This window comes from Panulirus ornatus, chromosome 48 (genome assembly GCF_036320965.1).
Source record: "Panulirus ornatus isolate Po-2019 chromosome 48, ASM3632096v1, whole genome shotgun sequence".
Classification (NCBI taxonomy): domain Eukaryota; kingdom Metazoa; phylum Arthropoda; class Malacostraca; order Decapoda; family Palinuridae; genus Panulirus; species Panulirus ornatus.
Genome location: NC_092271.1, coordinates 28,273,731 through 28,301,326, shown reverse-complemented (window position 1 = coordinate 28,301,326; position 27,596 = coordinate 28,273,731). Strand labels below are relative to the sequence as shown.

The 27,596-nt window shown below is 44.6% G+C and overlaps 1 protein-coding gene across 1 annotated transcript in view; it reads right to left on the bottom strand.

The window, feature by feature from the left end:
- The window catches only part of bt (projectin protein bent), a 178,750-nt gene that overhangs the window by 25,543 nt on the left and 125,611 nt on the right, over nucleotides 1-27,596 (bottom strand). Inside the window, 37 exon segments of the mRNA XM_071690353.1 lie at nucleotides 319-525; nucleotides 992-1,108; nucleotides 1,434-1,591; nucleotides 2,817-3,119; nucleotides 3,420-3,625; nucleotides 3,772-4,156; nucleotides 5,066-5,368; nucleotides 5,517-6,983; nucleotides 7,416-7,582; nucleotides 8,405-8,540; nucleotides 9,178-9,483; nucleotides 9,634-10,215; nucleotides 10,539-11,126; nucleotides 11,485-11,651; nucleotides 12,039-12,756; nucleotides 12,917-13,519; nucleotides 13,641-13,925; nucleotides 14,192-14,494; nucleotides 15,004-15,133; nucleotides 16,166-16,335; nucleotides 16,680-16,958; nucleotides 17,179-17,350; nucleotides 17,912-18,042; nucleotides 18,240-18,423; nucleotides 19,274-19,389; nucleotides 19,603-19,759; nucleotides 20,567-20,691; nucleotides 20,860-21,022; nucleotides 21,815-21,954; nucleotides 22,245-22,409; nucleotides 22,792-22,932; nucleotides 23,227-23,380; nucleotides 23,948-24,075; nucleotides 24,389-24,524; nucleotides 25,477-25,640; nucleotides 25,927-26,056; nucleotides 26,937-27,106. Of these exon segments, the coding sequence (XP_071546454.1) occupies nucleotides 319-525; nucleotides 992-1,108; nucleotides 1,434-1,591; nucleotides 2,817-3,119; nucleotides 3,420-3,625; nucleotides 3,772-4,156; nucleotides 5,066-5,368; nucleotides 5,517-6,983; nucleotides 7,416-7,582; nucleotides 8,405-8,540; nucleotides 9,178-9,483; nucleotides 9,634-10,215; nucleotides 10,539-11,126; nucleotides 11,485-11,651; nucleotides 12,039-12,756; nucleotides 12,917-13,519; nucleotides 13,641-13,925; nucleotides 14,192-14,494; nucleotides 15,004-15,133; nucleotides 16,166-16,335; nucleotides 16,680-16,958; nucleotides 17,179-17,350; nucleotides 17,912-18,042; nucleotides 18,240-18,423; nucleotides 19,274-19,389; nucleotides 19,603-19,759; nucleotides 20,567-20,691; nucleotides 20,860-21,022; nucleotides 21,815-21,954; nucleotides 22,245-22,409; nucleotides 22,792-22,932; nucleotides 23,227-23,380; nucleotides 23,948-24,075; nucleotides 24,389-24,524; nucleotides 25,477-25,640; nucleotides 25,927-26,056; nucleotides 26,937-27,106 (9,956 nt within the window).

The following is a 27,596-nucleotide window of genomic DNA, read 5'->3' as shown; positions in this document are numbered from 1 at the left end:
GTGAGGATGAATGAGGCTGACGCTAGAAGTGCTGAAGGTTAAGTGGGCAAAGACTGAGTGACAGGGAAGGTGTTCAGTCCTATTATATATGACACAAACGGGAAACATATTGATGATGATGATGAGGTAGTTGTACCTCTAACAACTATTGTTACAACCTTTAATAAGTATCTTTAGTTTGGTTCACGAGTCCCTTACACACATACACTTTGTTGTTGGAACAATCCAGAGTCTAGCAGGCAGATGAAGTGTGTGTGTGTGTGTGTGTGTGTGTGTGTGTGTGTGTGTGTGTGTGTGTGTGTGTGTGGGCCTGCTTACCTTGACAGTGAAGGCAGTCTTCGGACAGTATCCGGGCACAACCTTCCACATGTCGTAGTTAGCTTCAGTCTTCTCAACCACATAACCTGTGACCTCTGAACCTCCATTATCCTGCGGTGGCTTCCAGGAGAGCGAGACTGTGTGGGCAGTGACTTCCGTGGGGGTAAGTGGACCCACAGGCGGACCTGGCTTGTCCACCACCACCACCTGCAGGGCACCAGACAGTCATGAACATTACCACTGTGAACTCCACTAAGTTAAGAACCTGGTCTACTTTCCCTGGCCCAGCAAGGGTCAGCTGTGCTTGCGGCCACTAAATGTGGTCTCGACTTTCTTTGGTAACCAAATTAGGCCAAACTGAGGCCACACAAGACAAACAAATGTGAAAGAAAATCAATATCTTTTAAATATTGTTTGTTATCATGTCTGCTTTTGGGGCTGACAAAAGGATCATTTACCTTAGAACAAAATTATGAAAATTGAAAAGTAATTGAGTCATAGAAGAATATTAATATTATGTTTTGGTTATGGTGCTTAATGAAATAAGAAATACCAGTATGAACTTGTAAAGAAAATCTGAAAAATATAAATTTTATCTGGAAAAACTGTGGATCAAAAATGTAAAGTATCATCTGAAAGGAAGGCCAGTGGTGCCATTTGGTGGCACACTTACCTCAACATTGGCAGAATCTTTGCCGTATTGATTCTCTGCGGTGACGGTGTACATACCAGAGTCCTCCCGACGTGACTTGTCCACAAACAGGCGACAGTTGTCGCTTGTTGTATCCATCTGCCACACAACAGAGTTACAAAGGTTATTGTCCAGTAGTGTACACAATCCCGGCTTCGTTCACTAACAGATCTCCAAAATAATTTTCTTGTATTAGGCTCATGTATACATCGTAACTAATATCTACCCTGATATCAACAGCTCCAATCTGATAATTTCAGTGAACTTACCATTATTATACCATAATGGAAGTATAATGAAAGTATCTACATTTTAATGACAAATATTCTTGAAAGAACACAAACAATAACAGGATCGTCAAATATTGTAAACACAAACTCCTTTCATTCCTGAGCATCATACACTTCACTGAACCAGTACTGACCGAGGTCCTCTTGCTAGGCTCCAGCTTTTTCTTCTCCTTGGCCCACTCGCAGGTTGGCTGGGGGGCACCAGACAGAGGAATCTTGATGTCGATCGGTTCCCCGGCACGAACCTTGAGCTTCTTGCCCAACAGACCGTCCAGGTACAGCTTGGGAGCCTCTGTAACATGGTCAACATGAGTACCTTACCTAACAGGTGGTCGTCCCGGGAGTAACTCATGCTTCATTATGGGTGTTGGTGGAAATGGTATAGGGTTAGTGGCTCGGGGTCGTAAGTGCAGAGCTGTAGGTGACACGGATATGATACCATGGTCTAGGAGCCAGGAGGTAGTCAGACCATGTTGTGGGTGTTAGAGAGTGGTTAGAGGCTTGTCAATGTCAGTGGTTATTGGTACTATAGTCTGGTTGTTAAGGAATTGTTTGCATCATATTGTCAGTTAGGGAGTTGATTTAGACCATGTACCACAGGCAGGTTAACACTATGCAGTGGGTACCACGTTCTGGGTGTAAAGGAACCAATAACATGCAGTAAATCAACAGGGAACAAGGTGAGTCTCAACTGTGTTTGTATTCCTCTAGGAGTTATCACATTCAGATTAACTGTAGTGGTGATGGCAGTAGTAGTAGTAGTAGTAGTAGTAGTAGTAGTAGTAGTAGTAGTAGTAGTAGAAGAAGAAGAAGAAGAAGAAGAAGAAGAAGAAGAAGAAGAAGAAGAAGAAGAAGAAGAAGAAGAAGTAATAGTAGTAGTAGTAGTAGTAGTAGTAGTAGTAGTAGTAGTAGTAGTAGTACTAGTAGTAGCAGTAGTAGTAGTAGTAGTAGTAGTATTAGCAGTAGTATTTGAAATTGTAGTAGTAGTAGTAGTAGTAGTAGTAGTAGTAGTAGTAGTAGTCAGTAGGAACATTAGATAGTAGCCTCTGCAAACACTGCGGCAGACTTGCCCTCTCTCTGGGGCTTGTTGGGGGTGAGGCACTAAAGTCTAAGAAGCAGCACTGGAGTTCACTAGTTACGGAGAACTCAGTGCCGTGGCCAACCCCTTGAGGGAGTTCCAGAAGGGAACAGGCATCAGAGATATAGGTAGATGGATAGATAGATTACAGTGAATAAATAAGATGTAACAATTACACAGCCATGCGACTCAGTAACAAATAATCTGAATGTTCATTCTCAACATGAAGCAAACACCAAAAAGAAAAGTGGTTGCAGGTACCAGCTGCTGAACTAGTATGGGACATCAACAAGAGGTGTGAGACATACAGTGCAGTAAGAATGAAATGTACAGACATGAAAATATCATGTGTATTTTACAGCATTAAGTTCTGTTTCAAATAATATGTACGTGAATATTCAACTCAAATCCACGTTTTAGCGTTGCGAGCAGTACTCACCGCGCATAGGCTTGGCAGTGATGGCCTGTGATGGGTCTGACGGGTTAGAGGGTCCCATCTTGTTATTAGCAACAATACGATACTGGTATTGTTCACCTTCGTTCACCATGTCATCCACAAACTCTGTCAGCCGTACTGGGTCACGATTGATCTTCTTCCAGCGACCAGAGTGGATGCCACAGCGTTCAATGTCATACCCAGTGATGGGAGAGCCACCGGTTGAGCGAGGAGGAGCCCAAGAGATCTTGATGAAGTCCTTATCAGAGTCCGTACATGTTGGACGGCCAGGAGCCCCAGGCACATCTGCAGGCAAGGCAGGATTGGCTCACCATATACAAGACAACTACATGTACCAAGTTAACATTGCAAACTTCAGGTGGTTGATCCAAATATATATCATAAGATTCAGTGTATCTTTAGCGACATCATTAGCTTTGCTTTTAACCGAGTATCAAGATCATTGAAGATACTGGGAGACTGAACTATGAATTATGTTGACCTGGCTTTTGACCTGACCCCTAAAATTCTACAACACTTTATTAATAACATATTTAGTAACCAGAAGGAAAATAGTCCAATGAGTAAACAGTTGTGGTGTCTCACCCGCTGATGCCTTGGCTGTAACAGGCTTCTCAGACTCAAGAGGTTCACCAGTGCCCTGCAGGTTCTCAGCCCTCACTCGGAACTCGTATGTGGTGCCTTCCAGCAGGCGCGGCACTGTAGCATGAGTCTGCTTAGGATCGACCCAGTTCACAGCGGGAACCCAGCCTCCACCATGGGTAACGTCACGCTTCTCAATAACGTAACCACTAAGGTCATAAGAGAGAGGAAATACATATATCTTAAGACCAGTGTGTCATTCCATAGAATTTATCAGACAAGATTTTCATTTATTTTATTTGACAGATCAAATGACTTAATAAAAGGAAGGAAGTATTGTGCGAATGGAGCTTACGTAATGGGGCTGCCACCGTCATCAGTGGGTGGTTTCCACGACATGACGACACTGTTGGCTTGTACTTCCTCATACACCAGAGGACCCTCTGGGGCTCCAGGTGTGTCCAGGACAATCACCTGGAAGCTGCCTTCATCCTGACCACTGTCATTCTTGACCCGGATGCGATACTCGCCCGAGTCTGTGCGCATAGTGTTTACGGTGTGCAAGACGGTGTGATTGTTAATGGCAGTAATGGTCGTTCGTACATCAATCTGCAGCTCCTTGTCGTCATTAAACCAGAACACATTGGGCGGTGGCTCACCAATGTAGTCCACATCAACATGGAGAACCTGGCCAGCCTTGATGCGTACATCATGCAGGGGCCCAAGGATCTTGGGTTTGACTAGAAGGAAAAATTTCTTATTATTCAACTTTTCGGCCAAAGATTTTATTTTCTTCAAGCAAGAAAACCTCACTGATATTAAGAATACAAATATGGAGGATAGAAGGAAAAGGACCAAAAGAACGTGGGCTTAAAGCAAGAAAGGAGGTAAGGGTGAATATCAGGTTGAAGGTAAGAAAGGCAACTGGAGTAGATGGGACTACAGACGAAATGGTGCAGTATGGAGAAAGTGTGATGAGTTGATGCATTTGATACGTAATTTAGCATGGAAACAGATGGTTGTGCCCGAGGAGTGAGTGAAAACTATTACTTTTCCTTTATGGAAAGGAAAAGGTGATAGGGAATTATAGGAACATAAGCTTGTTCAATATAGCATAAAAAGTATATCCAAGAATCTTAATTGACAGAGTCATGAAATGTGATTGACTGCAGAATAAGAGTAGCAAGGGGGGGGGGGGGTAAGAAAGGTAGGGGATGTGTGAATCAGGTTTTTGGTTTTGAGAATGACTGTGGAAAAGTATCTAATGAAAGGTAAGATGCTACACGCAGCTTATATGGATCTGGAAAAAGATTGGAAGTTTACAAGAAGAGTGTATGATAGTATGATTAAAGGGGATGGTGTGAGGAGAAGACCACCTGTAACATGGGAAAATAGAGTGGAAGAGAGAAGGGGAAGACTGTGTGGAATAGTCTATGTAAGGGAGGCATGTAAGGACAGGGGTGAGTGGAGACTTATGCCGTAGCCATCCCCTTGATGGGAGTTCCCAGAGGGGGACTGGGATCAGAGACATAGATAGATAGATACACAGTTAGATAGATAGATAGCTAATAAAAAAGTGAGTCAAAAAGCAGTATCAATTTCTCACAGAACTTGACCATTTTTCAAGACAGCAGATGGTTGAAACTTACGGTGTCTGGGTTTGCAGATGACAGCATCTGAGGGTTCTGATGGCTCAGAGTTGCCGACCTTGTTGACAGCGATGACACGGAACTCGTATTCCTGCCCTTCTGTCAGGTTGGGTACCGTGCCCTTAGTGTCAGGACCACCTAGGCGGGCTGCCGTCTGCCAGTAGGGGGAACCTCGTTCTTTCTTCTGGATGATGTAGCCAGTGATTGGAGCTCCGCCATCACGTGGTGGTGGCGTCCATTCTAGGTCTACGTGATCACTGTCCCAGTCAACCACTTTAGGGCGGCCAGGAGGACTTGGCTCATCTGAAGACACAGAACAAAAAGAGACAGCGAGAGTGAGTGAATGAGCATCACAAGACAGGCTATAAGATTCAAATTCAATTTTCATATGTTATAGAATGAGAAGGTATATAATTTTCATAACTGCATAATATAGTAAGTAGATACTCACCTTGAGCATTCTTGGCAATAATGCTCTTATCAGTAGTAAGAGGATCAGACTCGCCAATTGCATTGACAGCCTTGACACGGAAGTGGTATTCCTTCATGTGAACAAGTCCTTGGATGTCCGCCATCAGTCCTGACACCTCAGCTGCCTCATTCCAAGTGCCACGAGACACATCCATCTTCTCAACAAGGTAATGGAGGATGGGGGAGCCACCGTCATCAGCAGGAACCTTGAAGGACACTTTGCAACTTTCTCGCGTAACATCAGAGACAACCAGAGGTCCTCCTGGAGGACTAGGCCTGTCAAGTACAGTCACATTGCCTGAAGCCGACACTTTGCCCAAGTCATTTTCAAGTGTCAGGGTGTAACATCCACTGTCACTGCGCTGAGCGAAGGGAATGTCTAGGATGGTTTGCTTGCCATATGTCTGCAAGTCCACGCGATCTGACTCCAGAAGGGGTGTGCCATTGACAGCCCAAGACACCTTAGGCCTTGGGGCACCACGGATTGGCACAGTGTAGTTCAGGCGTGTGTTGACCTTAATGACAAGATCCTCCAGGTTCTTAGTGTCAATGCCAGGCTTTTCAAATCGAGCCTTACACACGACTGGTTGAGAAGCATCAGAAGGATCAGAATTTCCAGCTTTGTTGACGGCAATAACACGGAACTGATATTCCTCGCCCTCAGTTAGGTCAGGTATAGAGGCTTTCGGCCCATGCTTGGCTGGCACTTCAAGAGCCTTCTCCCAAGGTCCGAACCGCTTCTTCTTCTCAATAATCCAGTCTGTGATTGGCGCACCACCGTCGTTACGAGGTTCGGTCCACTGAAGGTCAACGCGATCCTTATCCCAGTCCATGACCTCTGGTGTACCTGGTTTGGTGGCCTTGCTGAAAGGATCCTTTGCAGTGATGGTGTCCACACCAGTGCATGCCGGACCCTGACCCTGGCGATTGACAGCTGACACACGGAACTTGTAGTCGTGACCTTCAATAAGATTATCGACCTGGAAGCTTGTTCCCTTGATCTCTCCACACGGCACCCATCTATAGGTATCCATGTCCATCTTCTCGACAGCATAGTGGCTGATCTCTGAACCACCATCATCCTTGGGTGGCTTCCAGGCAACAGTGCAGCCGTTGCGGTTAACATTAGAGTACTTGAGTGGTCCCTCAGGAGCTCCGGGAACATCTAGGACGGTGATGTTGACCGTGCAAGTGTCCTCGCCGTTCTTGTTACGGGCGTTCAGTGTGAAGGCTCCACTGTCTGAGCGCTTGCAGTCTGAGATCTTGATGGTGGTCATGTAATCCTCATTGATGATGGAGACGCGGTCAGTGGGGTAGAGATCGCTGTCCTTAAATCTCCATTGCTTGGTGGCTGGAGGTTCACCGACCACTGGCACTGGCAGGTTCAGGTTCTCCCCGGCCTTGATCTTCACGTCCATCATGGCATTACGGTCAATGCGAGGAGGAACTGCGAAGTGAGTGTTGCTACTTTACTATTCAGAGGTAAGGATACTAACTGTGTTTATGATACACTAAATCAAAGGAAACAGGATCCAGTTCAACACTTGTCTAAAATGTGAGTAAACCATGAGTGACTAACTCACTCATTATCACATATAAGTACACAAGGAACATCACGTAATCATAAAGTCTAAACATGAGGTGACCTCCGTAAGTCTGATGCCCTAATACACTGGACTGAAATCAACAACCATGTGACCTTTACAATTATTCAAAATCTGAAAATAATTCATGCGATGTTTAATGATACAAAATCTTCATGAAAACATATCTATCACTCATCAGTGACCAGATGTACCGATGAAAACTTTGCAACAAAATACAAGGTTCTGACCACGACTGAATTAGGTCACAACAGCATAACATGAGAGGTACTCACGATTCTTGGGTCGAGCTACATGAGGCTTGGTGGGTTCAGAGGGGTCCCCAGGGCCTGCCTTGTTGACGGCGATGACGCGGAACTCGTACACATTGCCTTCCATCAGGTCAGGCACGTGAGCCTTGCACTGGTCACCATCCACAGTGGCGCACTTCTCCCACAGTGGACTGAAAACCAACAAAAAAGGCGCTTGTTACACAGGAATATCACTAGTGAAGATTTAGCATTTTTCAACTTCCTGTGTTTCATTCTTAAACTTATAAAGAATAACTCATTTACATGATAGACGAATTGTGTAAAAAATATGGATTTGAGTTAGTAACGATAAAGGTAGGTAAACAACATTAGAAAAATAATGAACAAATGCAGAGCAAATATGTATCAGTAGGAGGCTATGGTCTGATGTTACACAGTTGGATGATATAAAATCAAGACACGTAACAACTACACAAGATCACTATGGTAATGAAGGCCTGTGGTGTTATGATGTATGTTTTCCTAAGAAACAAGAGCTTCTGTCAGCTGATGGAGTGGTCAGATGCATTCCCCACGACTGTCTCTCATGTTTTTATGTGGTTGGTCAACATATAAAGGGGCCATACGAATGCCATTCAGGTTTCCTAATGTTCTATTTGATATACTTTTTTATGCCAAAATATTGAAAAAACAATTGTGGTACAAAATCTTAACACTTCTTTTTGATATTACGAACGTACGATTCGAACGCATTACCTAACAAACTTTCCGTGGAAATATATTGTGTATAACTAATGCAACAACTGTCTATATGGATTACGTAAACACATCCAGCTTAACATCATCACCTGGTAAACACGAACAAGTTACCTAACATCATTACCCAAACACACACATTACCATAACTCTTCCTCCCCACCGGCTGTACCTTTCATCGGTACGCCATCAGTTATCTACATCATTAAGAACCAGTTCTTCTCGACCAAGCGTTACAACACTCCATCTGTACTCACTTGTATCGGTCCCTCTTCTCGATGATGTAACCAGTGATGGGCGCACCACCGTCAGCCTCTGGCTTCTTCCATTGAAGGTCCACAAAATCAGCGTCGAAGTCAGCAATATCGACATCCTTAGGCGTGCCAGGAGGATCTGTCGGAGATGAAGAGATGGTCACTAGGGGGTAACTTCATATATATATATATATATATATATATATATATATATATATATATATAGTCTCTCCATACATATTCGCCATTTCCCGCATTAGCGAGGTAGCGTTAAGAAAAGAGGACTGAGCCTTAGAGGGAAGATCTTCACTTGGCCCCCTTCTCTGTTCCTTGTTTTGGAAGATTAATAACGGCAGGAGAGGATTTCCATCCCCCGTTCCCTCCCCTACGACATACAGGGATTACGTGGGAAGTATATCCCAAGGGATATATATATATATATATATATATATATATATATATATATATATATATATATATATATATATATAATTATATTAATGATTACACTGTTGTGGGCAAGCTTGTGTTACATACTTGTTAATCAACGCCCTCATATTAAAAACCCAAATTTTGCATCAGTATACAACATGTATCATGCTGTCATAAATATCTTTAATAACTGTCAAAGAGAATGTTTCCTACTGTCCATATTAAGTAAGAAAATTATTAACTATCAATGATGAAAGTGTAGCTCTATTGACTGGTCAAGAGATGTAGCGATGTCTTCTGCAAGGATCATACTGATGGTCATGTATCATAAAGCCATCACTCACCGTAGGGATTCTTGGCTTCGATCGCCTGCTGGGCCACCAGAGGATCGGAGGTGCCAAGGCGGTTGACAGCCTTTACACGGAACTTGTACTTGTGTCCTGGTGTGAGGCCCTCCACATTGAAGGAGGTCTCCTTGCCAGCTGTCTCGCCAGCAGGCACCCAGCGCCCGGTAGCTTCGTCCAGCTGCTCCACAACGTAGTGGTCAATGGGGCAACCACCATCATCAGCAGGTGGCTGCCAGTCCAGCTTGCAGCCCTCAGCATGCACATCAGACACCTTCAGTGGTCCCATGGGTGCTGCCGGCTTGTCTGAAGAGCAAATTATGTTGCTGTAGACTTCACGTCTCTGACACTGACCACATAAATCCTGTTATATCAATATTCAGATTGATTCATAATGGAACTTATGATTTAATGAAGAAGTGAATGAATGATTAAAAGATATCTAATCCTGCTTACCAAGCACGACCACCTCGACGTCAGCAGAGTCCTTGCCATTACAGTTCTCGGCCGTGATGGTGTAAGTGCCACTCTCGGCACGTGTGGCGCCCGTCACGCGCAGCTTAGTGTTGTAATCGTTGTACTTGATGTTAGTTACAGTACTTGGCTTGATGTCTTTCTTCTTCAGAAGCCACTTCTTATCTGGCACTGGCTCACCAGAGATGTTGACATCAAAGACAAAGCTCTGGCCAGCCTTAACCCGGACTGGTATAAGATTGGTGCGGTCAATCTTGGGCGGCATGTTCTGAGGCTTGACGGTGACGGGTGGAGTGGTGTTGGAGGGGATGCTGGGACCAGCAGGGTTCACGGCCCGCACCCGGAACTCGTATGTCTCACCTTCAACCAGGTCTGGCACGGAGCAGCTCGTCTTGTCAGCTGGCACCTCGCATGCCTTGTCCCATCCACCATACTTGTCTTTCTTCTCCACGATGTATTTCTCAATGGGTGCACCACCATCACTCTTCGGAGGATCCCACTTGAGGTCAACCTTGTTCTGGTCATAGTCTGCCACCTTCAGGTTCTCAGGTTTGCTAGGTTCCTCTGAAGATGATGATACCATAATTAAAGACTAATACATGCAATTTTACAATCCAACCTCAATACTAGTTCACCCTAACTGAAACATAAAATACAGAGGCAGAAATTCATTCAAAATGGTTACTGTGCTTGACAAAACAAGAAAATCCCGACCCTTTGGCTAATAATAGCTTTCCAATAAAAGTACAAAAAGGACACACATATGTATATATCAAATTTTCATCGGCAATAAAATTTGGTGAATACTAAATCTAATGACTAAAAACAATAATAATGAATTAGTAAGATAGTTTCCATCCAGGGAAATGTCTAAGTGACCAACTCACCGAATGGATCCTTGGCGAGAACAGGTTCCTCTGCGTTGAGAGGATCAGACTCTCCCTCGGCATTGACGGCTCTGACGCGGAACTGGTACTCGTTGCCGGGGGTGAGGTTCTTGAGTTCGACGGCTGGTTCAGGTCCCGTCGAACGGCCAGCAGGTACCCACAACCCAGTGTTGGGGTCTAGCTTCTCCACTTGGTAGTACTCGATAGGGGTGCCACCGTCATCCTTAGGGCGCTTCCACTTGAGTTTGCAGCCAGTGCCATGTACATCAGACACCTTGATGGGTCCTTCTGGTTTACTGGGCTTGTCCGTGACTGTGACATGTACGGTTACCTGGTCCTTGCCGGAACTATTGGTGGCCATGATGGTGTACTCGCCTGAGTCGCCACGCACGGCATCACGGATCACCAACTTTGAGTTGTAATCAACGTTGTTGATGTTGACGTGGCGGCTGGACTCCAGTTTGCGGCCATCCATGGTCCAACTGACGGCTGGGGGCGGCTCACCGCTGATGTCACAGTCATACTTGAGCATAGATCCTGCAGAGATGGTCACATCCCGCAGGTTCCTACGATCAATCTTTGGTGCCACTGTGGGAAAAGCCATACAAGAAACACTGATCAATTTGTATCATTTGAGGGGAAAACAAAGCGAAATTTGATTAACAATAAACCAGATAATCTAAACTAAAAGGCTATTTATTTATCTTTATCTTTGCTCCCATTTACATGGGGTGGACCCAATCCATACATTCACCTTCCCGGAAAATCAGTTTGCAGAATCAGGATCCACAAGCCCAACTCCATACGCTGACAAAGGATACTTATGCTCGATTCATTTAAAGACAAAAATTGATGCTACCCCAACCTTGATAATCTAATGGAATAATGTGTAAAACAAATACAATGGAAATTAAGTGAAAAGCAAAAGAAGAGTCTAAATACTCACAGAATCTGGCCTTGGCGGTAATCGTTTTGCTGGGCTCGCTGGGTTCTCCAGGGCCAGCACGGTTGACAGCAATGATACGGAACTGGTACTCCATTCCCTCGATGAGGTTCCCAGCTGTACCCTTGCACTCTGGCGTGTCAGTCTCGCATGCCTTCTCCCAAAGGTTGCTGTCAAAGGACAAAAGAAACGTCTTTAGCATTTTTCATCACATTCTTGACATTGTAATAAATAAAGCCGAGAAGCGGCATGATCATGGCCATCCCCTTGAGAGAGTTTCTGGAGGGAATAGATATCAGAGACAGAGATGGATAGATAGATATGTTTATCATTCGTAATGTGAATATGTCAAGATGAAAGCTACAGCTTATCAAAACTGAAATGTACCTTTCTCCAAAGCTTATCTTCAAACATTAGAGTTCCAGTTGGAACAGGCATCAGGGATATAGATAAATAGCATGTGGTTTTGAGACTACATATGATTACATCAATATCTGGAAGGCAACAGAGTTAGTTTACGTAACAGCAACTGGTTAAAATGGATATGAAACACATACGTGTATTTGTCCCGCTTCTCAATAATGTAGTGGGAAATGGCAGCACCACCATCATCCACCGGCATGTCCCACTTGAGATCAACATGGTTGGCGTCCCAGTCTGTGGCCTCTGGTATCCCGGGTTTGCCAGGAGCCGTGAAGGGATCTTTTGCCACAATGGGGGACAAGGTCACTAGAGGCTCGGACTCGCCCTCCTTGTTGACAGCTTTCACGCGGAATTCATATTCATGTCCAGGAGTCAGGTCGGTCACCTCCATTTCTGGGGTGGAAGTCTTGCCCACTGGCAGCCACAGGCCCATGTCAGGATCGAACTTTTCCACCACGTAACCTTCCACTGGCATACCACCATCATCCTTAGGGGGTTTCCATTTGAGCTTGCAACCTTCCTTGTGGACATCTTTCACTTCAAGCGGTCCTTCAGGCTTTCCTGGTTTGGAGATGATGGTGATATTGACTTCTGCCTCGTCGCGGCCGTACTGATTTGTAGCCACAATCTTGTAAACACCAGTGTGCTTACGGAGGGGCTCATCGTTGATGTATTTAGTATTGTACGGAACATTTTCGATGCGTACGTCCTTGGTTTCGTGGACTGCCTTCTTGCCATGTAGCCACTCTACCTCGGGCGGTGGCTCACCGATCACCTTTACATCCAGAAGTATTGGCTCACCCTCGCGAACAGTTAGGTCGCGAAGGTTGCGGCGGTCGATCTTTGGAGCCACTAGAAGAAAAAAGCAACATTATTCAGGGAGAAGATTTAAGTGAAGGACGTGCATGTCCCAGCGGAAGCTGTGGGAATTACATACATGAAGATAAATCATCAGAAATTGACATATAAGCAATACAACTTAAAAAGTTAAATACAAAATAGTATAACTTACATTTCCTAGGCTTGCAAGTGATGGGCTTGCTAGCCTCAGAGGGATCGGATGGGCCAGCCTCATTGACAGCCCGAACTCGGAACTCGTATGTCTCGCCCTCGTCCAGATCATTCACACGGCCCTTTGGTGTGTCACCCTTAATTTCAGCAGCCTTGACCCACTTGCCAGACATTTCATCACGTTTCTCAATGATATAGCCTGTGACGGGAGCTCCATTGTCTCTGATGGGTTTGCTCCACTTGAGTTCCACAAAGTCCTTGTCCCAGTCCGTGGCTTCAGGCTTGCCTGGAGGATCTGGGGGATCGAAAGGATTCTTGGCCACGATGGTGTCCAGACCCTCAAGAGGTTCGGACTCACCCTCACTGTTGATGGCCGAGACACGGAACTTGTACTCATGATTGGGTTCAAGGTTCTCAACCTCCATTTTGGGCTCACGTGATCTGCCTACTGGGACCCAGCGGCCAGTCTCTGTGTCCATCTTCTCCACAATGTACTGCTCGATGGGGGCTCCACCATCATCCAAAGGCTCCTTCCACTTGAGTGTGCAACCCTCCTTGTGGACGTCAGAAACCTTAAGTGGACCCTCCGGCTTTCCAGGTTTATCTGTAATGATGATCATCCAGACGTCTCATGTTTATGATCAATAAGCTATGCAAAAATATAGCTAGATATGGGTGTTAATTGCTCAGAGTTTGGAATGAGACAAATGCAAACTCCTACTTACCAAGCACAGTCACCTCGATGGAGGCTTCGTCATGCCCAGCAGAGTTGTCTGCCTTAATCAGGAAGGTACCATTGTGGGCACGAGTGCAGCTGGCAATAACGATCTTGGTGCGGTGGTCCTCCTCATCAATCTTAAGGCCTGGCTGATCACTCTCCTGTCGTGCTTTGTTAATGAACCATGTCTTCTTAGGCACCGGCTCACCCGTCACACGACAGTCGAACTTGATCATTTGGCCGGCTCGCACAGTGATGTTCTCCAGGTTGGAGCGATCAATCACAGGAGGCACTGTCGCATGCAAATAGACTCACTCAGATTCATAGGCAGATATACAGATGAGGTGATGTAAATATACATGTCCCAAGCAGTGATATGTCACATCTCGTAGTTTGTACTGTATAGTTTTACTGACAATCAGAATTACGAACATATGCAAAAATGAACAAAAATGTACCTGAAAATTTACCAAGAAGCTCAATCTAACAAATCACATATAAGTTCTGCATTATAAAAGATTGTCAACCGGTCATGGGAAACAACACAACAAAACTTACAGAATTTTGCTTTGGCGGTGAAATTATCCGATGAATCAGAAGGCTTGCTCTGCCCAGCCTTATTGACGGCCTTAACACGGAACTGATAAGTCTCTCCCTCAGTGAGGTCATTCACCTTGAACTCAGGCTTGCTGCTCTTTGTGTCACAGTGTTTGATCCACTTGGAGGAATATTTGTCCTTCCTTTCAATAACATAGTGGCTGATGGGAGCGCCACCATCAGTCTCTGGCTCTTTCCACTTCAGCTCACACCACGTCCTGTCATAGTCCTTAACCTCAGGTTTGCCAGGCTTGCTGGGCGGGTCTGTGGGAGGTAAACATCAGTTATTTCATGTCAGTGGCTTGAGTGGTGCTATGTCACTGTGGCCGTAGTGAAGCATGTACAAACTTACAGCAAATCCATTAGTTAATCCTCTTCACACACAACTTTTCTAGTGATGGTATAAAGATTTAGAGGTTAAATAATTGTCATTACAGTTCCCTACTATAATGCTCTACATTCTTGTATGTAACAGTCATACACCAAATGGAAAATGTCAACTTTGGAAAATGACAGCATCTCTTTCATTTAGTAATGACAGGTTAAAAGGACCTCAGGTAATGTTTCCATCATATACTGTTGTAACTAATGCATACCATTACTCAACTCTAACATGCTACGATCCCACATACACATTCATAAACCCACACACCCATACACATTCATAAACCCATACACCCATACACATTCATGAACCCACACACCCATACACATTCATAAACTCGACATGAAACAGACATATAGACACAGGGACGATCTTAACCAATACTAACCATATGGATTTTTGGCCCTGGTGGCCTTGTCAGTCTCCAGGGGTTCTGACTCGCCTTCGGAGTTGACAGCCCGGACACGGAAGTGGTAATCCTTACCCTCTGTCAACCCAGGGACCTCTGCCTCAGGGGTCTGGAAAAGGGATGAGATATGAATCATCCAAATTCACACGTGCAGTTCTAACAAATATGATTTTGTGATTACAAAAATGACTTTCGAAGACACACAAACACTTCATGTAAATATATATTTTTCATACATGATCGCCATTCCCCGTGGAAGCGGGGTAACGTCAAAAGCAGATGACGTAACATTAGATAGAAAACTCCTCACTTGGCTCCTTGCACTATTCTTTCTTTAGGAATACCACATAGTTCCAATTCACTCTCTCCTGTGCACACCTTTCACCCTCCTGCAAGTTCAGGAGCCGACTGCCCCAAATCTTTTTCATTCCATCCTCTCATCTCCAATTTGGTCCCCCATTCTCCTTGTTCCCTCTACTTATGATACATATGTCCTCTTTGTCAACCTTTCCTCACTAATTCTCTCCATATGTCCAAACCATTTCAACACACCCTCTTCTGCTCTCTCAACCACACTCATTGCTACCAAACCTCTTTCTTACCCATTTCTTTACTTAATCAAAACACCTCACACCATATATTGTCCTCATATATTTCATATCCAACACATCCACATTCTGCCTCACCCACAAGTGGACTACTAGCATTATGTCCACAAACATATAATATCTCGTCACAAATATCACTTGATAACGCTAAACTTACACAGCTCATTCTTCGTCACTAGATTTTCCTAGTGAACATTACGTGCTATCCCTGCCTTTTGGCAAAATGGCAGGAGCAGTAGATAACAGCGGTAGTTACGGAAATCTAGGCAGGAATATTAGGCAGAAATATTCGGTAGAAGTGGTAGGTAAGAACACTAGGCAGGGGCATTAGGTAGAAGTAGTCGGCAGGAACATAAGGTAGGAGCCTCACCAAACACTGCGCTAGTTTCCCTCTGCCAGGGGCCTGTTAAGGGTGAGGCACTAAAGGCTAAGAAGCGGCACTGGAATTCACTAGTTATGGAGACTCTAATGTCGTGGTTGTAACTGGTGTTAGATATAGATAGATAGAGCGAGGCTGGTGTCTATGGCCTCACCTTTGATTCCGTAACAGGAACCCAGCGGCCCGTCTCGGTGTCCATACGCTCCACGACGTAGTGGTCAATAGGTTCACCACCATCATCCTCAGGAGGCTCCCACTTGAGCTTAGCAGACTCGGCCGTCACGTCAGATACCTTCAGTGGGCCCTTGGGTTTGCTTGGCTTGCCTAAAAGGAAACAAAAAGCAATGATTGTTAAGTACGACCCAGAGACCACATGAACTATTCTGCTACACATAAGCTTCTCAAAGCAAGAAGAAATAAAATAAGTCACACTAAGTCCAGAGATGTTTCAAGTTTCCTGCACTGTGTTCAAATTAATGACTGAAACAGAAACTGAACCAAAATTTCGGTTTCCCTGCCACATGTAAACACAGTTGTCTACCTAACCTCGCAAAAGTCTTAAAGATATCGAGCTTTTATGTTTAATGCTTTTGATATTGTTGGAGTTCATCTTAAAAATGTAAAACCGTACATGTGAAAAAATGACTGAGAGAGAGAGAGACTCGTACCAATGACTATCAGCTCTAGTTCGGCCTCGTCAGTGCCTGAGTCATTCTTGGCGACGATCTTATAAATTCCAGTATCGGATCGCTTGGACTTCCTGAGGAGTATGGTGGTAAGGTGGTCCTCGCTCCTGATTGATATCCGCTCGTTCTTGATGGGCTGCCCTTGTAGTGTCCAGGCGACTGCGGGGTCAGGTTCACCCTCCACTTTGGTCTCGTTCTTGAAGGTGATACCCGAGCGGATGGTCTTGCGACCTAGGCTCTTGCGGTCGATGCGTGGAGCCACTGTTGGGAGATGAGTGCCAGGTGTGTCATCAATATGAAACCATGGAAGTGAATACATACATCACGAAAGCATTTAAAGTAGGAGAAATGTGATGAGAAAAGTTAAAGAACAAAAGATGATACATATCCTACTCACTTAATTTCAAACACGCTCTTAATATTCATGGAAACTACTTTCTAAACCCATTGATATCAGCACGAAGGAGTTACAGTAACTTACAGAATCTTGGTTTGCAGATAACAGAGTCAGAGGCTTCAGACGGCTCAGAGGGGCCCGCCTTGTTCTCGGCAATAATGCGAAACTGGTACTCATGGTCAGGCTCCACATCTGTGATGCGAATACTAGTGCGGTTGCCAGGACCAGAGCCACAAGGGGTCCACCCACGGCCACTCTGGATGACAGAAAGGTGCCATTGTTTTTTTTTTTTTCATTCATCATTTTTTTATCATCATTTATCAAAGGCTCCAGCCAGGGATATAAGGGCGCATAAAAGCCAGGCCTTCAATGGAATATAGGCAAAGGGCAAATCAGAGAAGTTCCTGTTTCCGAGGAGGTGTAAAGTAAGTTCTAAAGTAGATCGTCATAATTCTTGGGAAGTACAAGAGAAAATTTAGCAGCATAAGAAAAAAAAAAGACATCACATCAGCTCACTTGAGTTACTGGGATCTACAAAGTGCAGCATAAGAAAAAAAAAAGACATCACATCAGCTCACTTGAGTTACTGGGATCTACAAAGTATTTCATGTGACAAGTGAATTTCCAAGCACGTACTGTACAATTGGTAAAGTTCGGGAAAGATGGAACAAATAGAAGTTATCAGAGATTCCTTTGACCAAAGACGATTAATACCAATTAGTAAAAGAAAAGGAAAGGTCAAAAAAGGCCTTTCAGTAAAGGAATGCTTCATCTCAAGTATTAGCAATGAAATGAACCAATAATTGTTGGTCCTCACCAGATCCCGCTTCTCAACAATATACTTGGTGATCTCCGCACCGCCATCATCCTTGGGCTTGGCCCATTCCAGGTCCACGAAGTCCCGGTCCCAATTGGTTGCCTTGGGCTTGCCAGGCTTGCTAGGAGGATCTGGGGTGAAGGTGGTGTGAGGAATAACATGGCACAACTATTCTACATACAGACTAACAAATTATTCGCATTATAATACATTTTACTGTGCTAGACATTTTATCATTGTGTACGATTTTGGATTAATTATGTGACGTCAAGTTTTACATATGTAGCACTTTAGTAATAATTGAAATAGATGTGGTCAAAACACTCACCAAATGGATTTTTAGCAATGATTGCCTTGTCAGCCTCCAGGGGCTCCGACTCCCCCTCAGGGTTGACGGCCTTCACACGGAACTTGTATTTCTTGCCCTCCTGCAGGCCAGTCACGTCAAACTCAGGAGTCTTGGACTCACCGCACGGCATCCATTGGCCAGTAAGTGGATCCAGCTTTTCAATCTGAGGAGACGAGGAAATGATGAGCAGTCTGTACCTTACATCTTGTACACCACATACCGTAATGGCTTAAGGACTTCTGTGTTGCGGGATGACTATACCTAAAAGGTCTTATAAAGTAGTTACCAGGGAGGACTATCACCGGTGCTACCCACCTGGGATAAGGAAGGTTACTGGCGGCTGTGTTGTGAGCCAGCACTTCAGAGGTTGTCAAGCTGCACTCCTCTGACCCAGGTAACTGTCTTTTCTTTCTGCCTTGCCCACACAAGGACTGCTGGCATCCTGTCCACAAACATACACTCTCTCCTTGTCACACATAACACTTGACAACACTGTATTCTCACAGCTCATTCTTTGTAACTCTTAAGATTTTCCCGTGGGCCGTATGCGCCCAGCTCTACCTTTTGACAAAGTGGTCGGAGCAACACAAGTAGTACTGAGGGAAAACACACAAGAGCAATTGGCAGATACAGTAGGTAAAAGCTGTTGGTAGGAACATTTGGTAGAAATATTAGGTAGAAGGAGTTGGTAGAAACATGAAGTGGAAGCGTTATGTAGAAGTAACAGGCTGGAACAGTAGGAAGGAGACTGAAACATTGCGCTGGAGTTGCCTACTACCATTCACCTGTTCAGGGTGAGGCTCTAAAGGCTAAAAAGTGGCACTGGAGTTCACCACTTATGGTGATCCTTTTCCCCCTTGAAGGAGTTGCTGAAGGTAGCAGGCATCAGAGAGATAGAGACTTTAGAAGCTGAATCATTTACACTTAATTGCTAGTTAAAGGTGTTTGACCCGGTGGAGAGGTAGTTAGTTTGGGTGTTTGTGGTGCAAGGTTGAGTTAGAGAAGGGTCTTACCTCGTAGTGGTCAACTGGCACACCACCGTCATCCTCAGGCTTCTTCCACTTAAGTTTGCAGCCATTGGCTTTGACGTCGCTCACATCCAGCGGACCCTCAGGCTTGGACGGGGGACCTGTGTAGGGCACGAGTGTAGGTGAGGCCAACTCTCATGTACATTAAGGTGACCCTCTTAACAAAACATAATACTATGACAGGTTAGATGTTATCGCACATGATGATATCTTGAAGTAATCGATGGCAGAAGAGAATAACAATGAAGGTGCAGAGTAGAGGGAGGAGGAAAGAAAATCCTGATTCATTCAATGCGAATCTTTACTCAACTCACCAAGAACAGCGATGTCAATTTCCACGGAGTCTTCTCCATGCTCGTTCTTAGCAGTGAGGAGGTACTTGCCGGTCATCTTCCTCTGGGCTTTCATGATGAGCATCTTAGTATTATTACCAGTGGCGTCAACACGCAGCTGCTCTCTGGTCATCACCTCCTGCTCGGGTAGAGAGACATAGTGACAGAGTGTGGTGAGGAGTGTCAGGGGTGTGTATGCATGTGTCAGAATGAGGTGTCCAATGTTTGGGGTGACTTAACTAGTGTTTAGGTGGCAAGTCAGGAAGTCAGAATGTGGGAGCAAGTGTTGTGGTGAAGCAAGATGCGGGGAATGTAAAGAACTGCACATGACACTGATGCTGGTCCACCAGACTGCAGACATAAACTGTGTACCTTTGTATACAATGATGATAAGAATCTAAAGGAAGTTGAAGAATAAACGGGAGAATCAGAATTCTGCCAAAAACACTAAACAGTTGGATGAAGTTGTGTATGATGCACACATCAGTCTGGAACATTAATTGTATGACTCTTTTCTGTGTGTGTGTGTGTGTGTGTGTGTGTGTGTGTGTGTGTCTGTGGTGGGAAGATCTTAAAAAAAAAGTGAAAAAAAGACATGAACTAACAAAGGTTTTGTGTCAACTCTCCTACGTTCCCCAAAGTTTTACAAAAGTAATACTTTAGTTTGTAACAGAAGACTACTAAATATTTTCATAGCATCATTAGATGATAAACTGATAATTCCCAGTTATATAAGATACATCCACATGTAGTAATCCATTAATGGGTGTCAGCATATAGCCCACTACACCTGTGCATATAATCAACACGAGATAACCTGATCATCTGTCCACTTACACACAAACTGAACCTGGCATTACCCCAGACATGTATCCTGACCCTTCAAGTACTCGAGTCAGTGCATTACCTTCACCCATCACTACCAGGGGACAACCGAGCTACCTACCTTTCCTTTGAGGGTCCACTGAATGGTTGGCTTGGGTTCACCGATGATGTCTATGTCATACAGGTGTTGCTGACCGACCTTCAGGACGATGTCCTTCACGTTAGTACGGTCGATGCGCGGTTTGCCTGTCCAGACATGACACCTGTTAGCCAGTTCCTCCATCCTCCCACTTTTTATAATCATAAACCAATGTAGCATCAGGTCTAAGTAATATCAAACATGACCTTATGTACATACACACTTAGTGTTTTCACAATACAAAGACTTTCCTCCAGCCAGAGCAGGATACTTACGGAAGCGGGCGCGGGCAGTGTGTGGGAGGGTGGAGTCTGAAGGCTCACCCACTCCAGCCTTGTTCACCGCCTTCACACGGAACTCATACTTCTCACCCTCCTTCAGCCCGGTGATGGGACCCTGGCACACGTTGCCCTTGATCTTACCACACTCCACAAAGGTCTGGAAGAATCAGCCAGTAAGTAAGTGTGTGTCAGCAAGTGACTGTCACGGGAGGAGAGTGAGCGAGCGAGAAGGTAGTGGAGAGTCAGCAACACAGTTTGGTGGAGAGGTTATCCGGGGAGACGGTCGGGAATTCAGGTGGTAACAGGTGAGGGAGTGGAGGTGAGGAGTCATGGTTATACAAGAGGTCAAGGAAGGATTTGGAAACAGAGTGGAAGTCATGGAGGTGGAAGGTTGTAAAAAAGAAAAGTGGACATTCATATATAAACATGTTACTATGAATGAATCACGAGTCCCCTTCATCAGGAGCATCATTTATAACACAAATATCTAAATGTTAAAAACAGTGGAATTCCCGAGTCTGTGCTTGCCATGGTTGGAGGCTCTGACTTCTTGCAACACTCTACAGTTAACTTGAACAATGTTTCCGAGGCTTCAGGCAAGAAAGATACTGATGAAGGTATGAAGAAAGGAAAGTAAAATCATTCATCATATACTCTTGATGGCATGACTATGCATGCTATGTAAAGTAAAAGAGACTCTGATATGATATCAGGATTCCTCACCATTAGGGCTAAAAGCACACAAGTCCTGCCACTGATAGCGATAGGAACACTAACAGACAGCCATCAACACTCAGTACCTCCGCCAACACTGAGCCCTGACCAGACGTCGTCAATGCTCTTTCACTGCTAGAGACACTAAGGCAGTGCCACCAGCACCAAGACAGCACTACAAGCACTCAGACACTACCAGCTGTACACGTGCACTGCTAAGAGTAACTCCACTAACGTCTGAATCCTTAGGCTTCATCTCGAGAACGTAGCCCGTGATTTCAGCCCCGCCGTCTCTGATGGGCGGATCCCAACGTAACTTGACCATGTTCTCGTCAAAGTCCACGATCTCCGGCAGCCCAGGAGGTCCAGGCTTGTCTGGGGGGTAGAGTAGAGCCCGCTCAAACAACACGTTTGAAAAAGGTTTACACTCGATATTCATGAAGACGATGACTACACTAATTACATTCAATATGATTATCTTTTTCCCTATGTCACGACTGGTCTTAACAAAGTGAATGTTGGACTAGAGTAATAAATTTCATCTGACTTCAGTTATTGACTTCATACTTGTAACATTATATGTACATTTTCTAATTCATCAGACATGGCCACCTCTACTACTAACAGAGGTGGGTCATCTCACGTAATGGCGGTGCTAGACGTACCGAAGGGATCCTTGGCGATGATGGCCCGATCGCCGTCCAGTGGCTCAGAGTCACCCTCCTCGTTGTGAGCCCTAACACGGAACTCATACTTCTTGCCTGGCTCTAGACCCGTCACTTCCAGCTCCGGAGTGTCACCGTCAGTGCGCCCACATGGAACCCATCGGCCTGCAAGGCGAAGACATCACGCATGGGGCAATGTGCAATGTATTCAACCTACCTAAGCGGCTCAGCCCAGGTGTACACAGATGATCATCGCTTCTGAGAGACACTATAGTGATCACTGGTGAGGTTCCTTCTGTGTTTAATATCAGGCACATGGAATTTGTATGAAGGTAAAGCAACCACAATTATAGGCACTATAGGTTTCAGTAACACACCTTAATTATATGTACAGCAAATATAATCATTACAGCAATCTGTACCATCACCATTAAGACCCACAATGACTAAAAGTGTATCAGAACGACACAGAGTCACCACTTTCTGATCTTTCATCTGTGTACCTGCGATCTAGAGTGAAGCTCATGTTGAGGAATGAAATTCTTACCTGTGGTCACGTCCATCTTCTCGACGACGTACCCATCAATAGGCAGACCACCATCATCCTTGGGTTTGTCCCACTTCAGTTTGCATCCTTCCTTGTGGATGTCTGAGATCTCCAGAGGACCCTCGGGCTTGCCAGGACGGTCTGAGGGAACACAATGTCTCATTATTCAATTCATGCACAGAGTGAGACACAACAGCTAATTAAGTTTCAGGCAGAGAAAAGGTTGCTTCAAAAGAGTGCTTCCCTAACAGTATCATGATAAATAGTATGGTTCACTGCAGGGAAGATGGTCCATAAAATCTTTCATGGTTTTCAGATATAAAACAAAACCAATTATCAAAATTTACGGTTAATTTTCTAAGGAAAAAAATGAAGTCCAGGGTGACATAAACTGCCTGGCAACATGTACCAGAGTGAGGAGGGTCAGGCACTCACCCAGCACCACAATCTCCACCTCAGCCTCGTCGGAACCAGAGTCGTTCTTGGCATGGATCTTGTACGTGCCGGTGTGCTTCCTCTCGGCGTCATTGATTGTGAACTTGGTGAGGTAGTCTTCACCCTGAACCACATAGTTACCGCCTGTCTCCACCTACGGAAGGCACGTGTTGCTTCAAAACACTCACACTCAACAACATGGGTTTAGCTGAAGCTTAAGAGTTCTTTCTTGAAGAGTTAATGTGGCTCATAGGTTCCAATATGTGCAGACAGAATGTCCAAAAGTTATTGTTACTTTAATCTCCAGTGAACCAGTCACTGAGAACATGATGGAAAATGGATTACTTAAACACAACCTCAGATGACACAGTTTTAACGAATGTTCACAGTCTCACTAATGAAGCATCAAATGTAATCATGATGTACTGCGTTAAAAATGTCTGACGAAACAAAATCGTCATTTGTAATTTGAGCAGATGTGTTCAAACTGATAGTGACACACACTTTTCATTACTCTTCTTAAAGTTCCAAAAATCAATAATGGAAGTCCTGGATGATCAGAGATAAAGTAGTGTAATACGTGGGCGAGGTGTGGAAGTGTGATCAGCCACCTGCAATATGAAATCCAGCCATCATATCCTGGGCTACCCCACCTACAGACTCTACATCTTACAAAATACATTTCGGTTTATGATGACTGGCCTCGTCTGCCCCGCCTTACCTTCTTGTTCTTCAGTGTCCACCAGATATCCGGCGGAGGTTCACCCTTGACATCCACTTCAAGGAACACCTTCTGCGAGGCCCGAATGACCGTCTTCTTCAACTTCTCGCGGTTGATGTGAGGTTTCACTGTGTGAGGAGGAGGAGGAGGAAGAGGAGGAGTCAGTAACACAATCAGAGATTACCAAGAACTGATGAGGTGCTGAGTACAGAAGCACTTCAGGAGGACTGATTGCCAACAATGAGAACCGCTGTCAGTTACGTGTTATGATATTACTAAACACACTTTCCTAAATGGTATATAGTATAGTAACTTGGCTCATTATGTTCACTGTACTACGTGAGTAATCAGCATTCTCATTTCACATCTTCCACAGTAAGAAACCCAAGACATGAATAACAAATCAACAACTTTCCTTCTGTTTCCAACCCAGATACTTACAGAATCTGGCCTTGGCTAGGTGGGGCTTGGTGTGGTCAGATGGGTCACTTGGACCAGCCTTGTTGACAGCTACAACACGGAACTGGTAAGTATTACCCTCCTTCAGTCCAGGAACACGACACTCTGTCTTAGGACCCTGAGGGAAGTCGAGGTCTTTGTCAGGATTGTAATTAATGGTTGTAGAAAATACATTTCTTATCAGCAATCACAATAATTTGAGACAGCTTTTGAAAATCAATCAATGAGTTGGAAGTGATAGTTTGTGATCCACTTTGTGACTGGCTGTAAGTGAGGTGTCATAGTACCGCTGGGAGAAAGTCATATTAACAAAACCCCTCTACAACAGGACAGTTGGCATCCTGCATCTTTGAACACAGATGAAAACCCAAACAGTTTCCGTGAAAATAAGAATAATTCTAAGTCTGGCAATATTGATGGTGCCATAACAACATCTGCGATGAAAGTTGAATGCGTAAAATCTTCAAAAACATTTGTAAATCTTGTACTTAATGAATTTATATCCACATGACTGAGATCAATAACGACACCAAACCTGAGGTGACTCTTACTGATCCCCATGTTTGAAGTCGTATGGTGTGTACATTCCCATGCTATATGACCTGCACTGGTCTGTGTGTATGACTGTGCTGGGCCGTTTTCACGTCATTTCAGAGACGAGGATGACCATGTGCTTTACAAAGAATTATGTTTGAGGTGGCCACCCTCTTGATGGGAGGTTGCAGGTATCAGAGATATAGATAGATAGATAGACAGACAGATATATTGATAGATAAGTGATGATCTCACCCTAGAAATGTAGACGGATCCTGTAATGTGTATCTGTGTATATCCGACGACGAGGTCACTTGTGGCATCTTTTGACCCAATTCGCGTAATGATGACCTATGCCCTGTGTTGCGTCATGATGGTCACTAGTGACTGGTGGTAATGATGACCTATGCCTTGTGTTGCGTCATGATGGTCACTAGTGACTGGTGGTAATGATGACCTATGCCTTGTGTTGCGTCATGATGGTCACTAGTGACTGGTGGTAATGGGTAATGTCTTCTGTTGTCTTATGATCTTACCTGTGATTCATGAATGGGTTCCCAGGATCCGTACCGTTCCTTCTTCTCAATGATGTACTTGGTGATGGGGGCGCCACCATTATCCTTGGGTGGTTCCCACTTAAGATCCACACGGTCGACATCCCAGTCTACAATGTCTGGCATGCCAGGCTTGCTGGGAACGCCTGCAGGAAGTGCGAGATGTAATTGGTACATAGCAACTGACACGACAGACACTCGCTGCAGATTTTGTGTTGTGGGTAATTGGGAAAAGTCAGTGATTGAAAAATGACAGAATATTTTGAGAAACCATATTCTTATAAATTCTCCCACAAATAATTTAATATGTAAACTCTGACATTTCAGTAAAAGTAATGAAAGCAAACTTACATACCATCATAAGTGAGGTAGCGTAAAGAACAGAGGACTGAGCCTTAGGAGGAAAAATCCTCACTTGGCACGAACACTTACTGTAGGGGTCCTTGGCAAGGGTGGCATGGTCAGTCTCCAGGGGGTCGGACTCGCCCTCATCATTGACGGCCTTAACTCGGAACATGTACTCCTTGCCCTCCTGCAGGCCCGGCACATCCATGGCTGTGTCCTGTATAGCGACACATAGTTAGGTTGATGTGAACTGATCATGTCTTTACAACAAAATCTTACCAAAGAACTGTAAAAGTTCACTAAATATAAACTGACATACAACTATTTTTTCATACATATTCGTCATTTCCTGCATTAGCAAGGTATTATTAAGGAAATCGTCACTTGACCCACTTCTCTGTCCCTTCTTTTCCAATTGGAAAAGTAAAACAGGAGTGATAGATTTCCAGCCCCCGGCTCCCATCCCTTTTAGTCGCCTTCTACGACATTCAAGGAATACGTGGGAAGTATTATTTCTCCCTTGTCCCCAGGGATAAACTATTTCCTATACTGGATGTATTCCCGGTAAGTCTATCAACTGAAGTAAGGAAGAAGAAATGTGTACACCATCAAAACATATCAACGTCTAACACTAGCAGGGATGGAGCTTGTGGTAACACACCTTAGATCAGTTGCATTCTATCTATCATATCTCTCATGGCCATTCCCTCTGGAAACTCCTGGGAAGCAGGTGGCCACAATAAAAGATTCTCCAGTTATCCCAGTCCTTGTATGCCTCCCTCACATGTACCATTTGATGTATAAATATCTCTATATAAATGGTACAATACTCATTTTAAAGGTGTGTGCAGAAGAGCATGAAATCTTAATATCATCCATTTCTATTCACCAGCCAATTTTCTGGCTGTTTGCTGAGGAAATATGAATCAGAAATCTTATCTATTCTGCTTATAAGAATAAATCTATTGAGAATGAAGGATGTAACTTTGATCCTGGCTGGAGAAGGTTTGGGTGTAAACCAAAGTTGCATCACATGGGCCAGTAGGCCTTCTGCAGTTTCTGTCATTATGTTCTCACAAGACGCAGTAATCACGTACCTTGGTCCTGCCGACGGGGATCCAGCGTCCAGTGGTCGGGTCCTGCTTCTCCACCAGATATTCCTGGATGGGTTTCCCGCCGTCATCATCGGGTTTGTCCCACTTAAGTTTGCAGCTTTTCTTGGTCACATCAGACACCTTCAGTGGTCCCTTGGGTTTCCCGGGGCCAGCTGAGGAAAGATGAGGACACTGATTAGTTTGGACTTCCACCACAATATCTGTATAATCATATTATCCACAATGCAAAACACTATATATGTAAACAAAAATTCATGGACATATATGTGGTGACATAAATAAAGACATGTATGGAAATGTAGATGGCATGAGGAGTGTCCCTGAGACTTGGCAGCCCAAGGTGATGCCAGAGCGACTTCGAGGTAATGAGTGGATGACTTACAATGAGAGTAGGATCATCACTCATGATAGTGTTATCATGATCAACGTGAAGTGATTCCAGATGATGACTGAGTTATGGCAGGGTGACATAGTGGTGTACAGGTGATGACTAGGGTGATGACACCATCCTGTAGCCAAAGTCAGGTGACTTAAGTCATGGCTGGGTGACTGGACATGATGGCTGGCGGGTGTGGTGATGGTCAAGTGACAATGTGGTGATAGGGTGACTTCAGATGATGGCAAGGTGACCTAAGGTTGGAT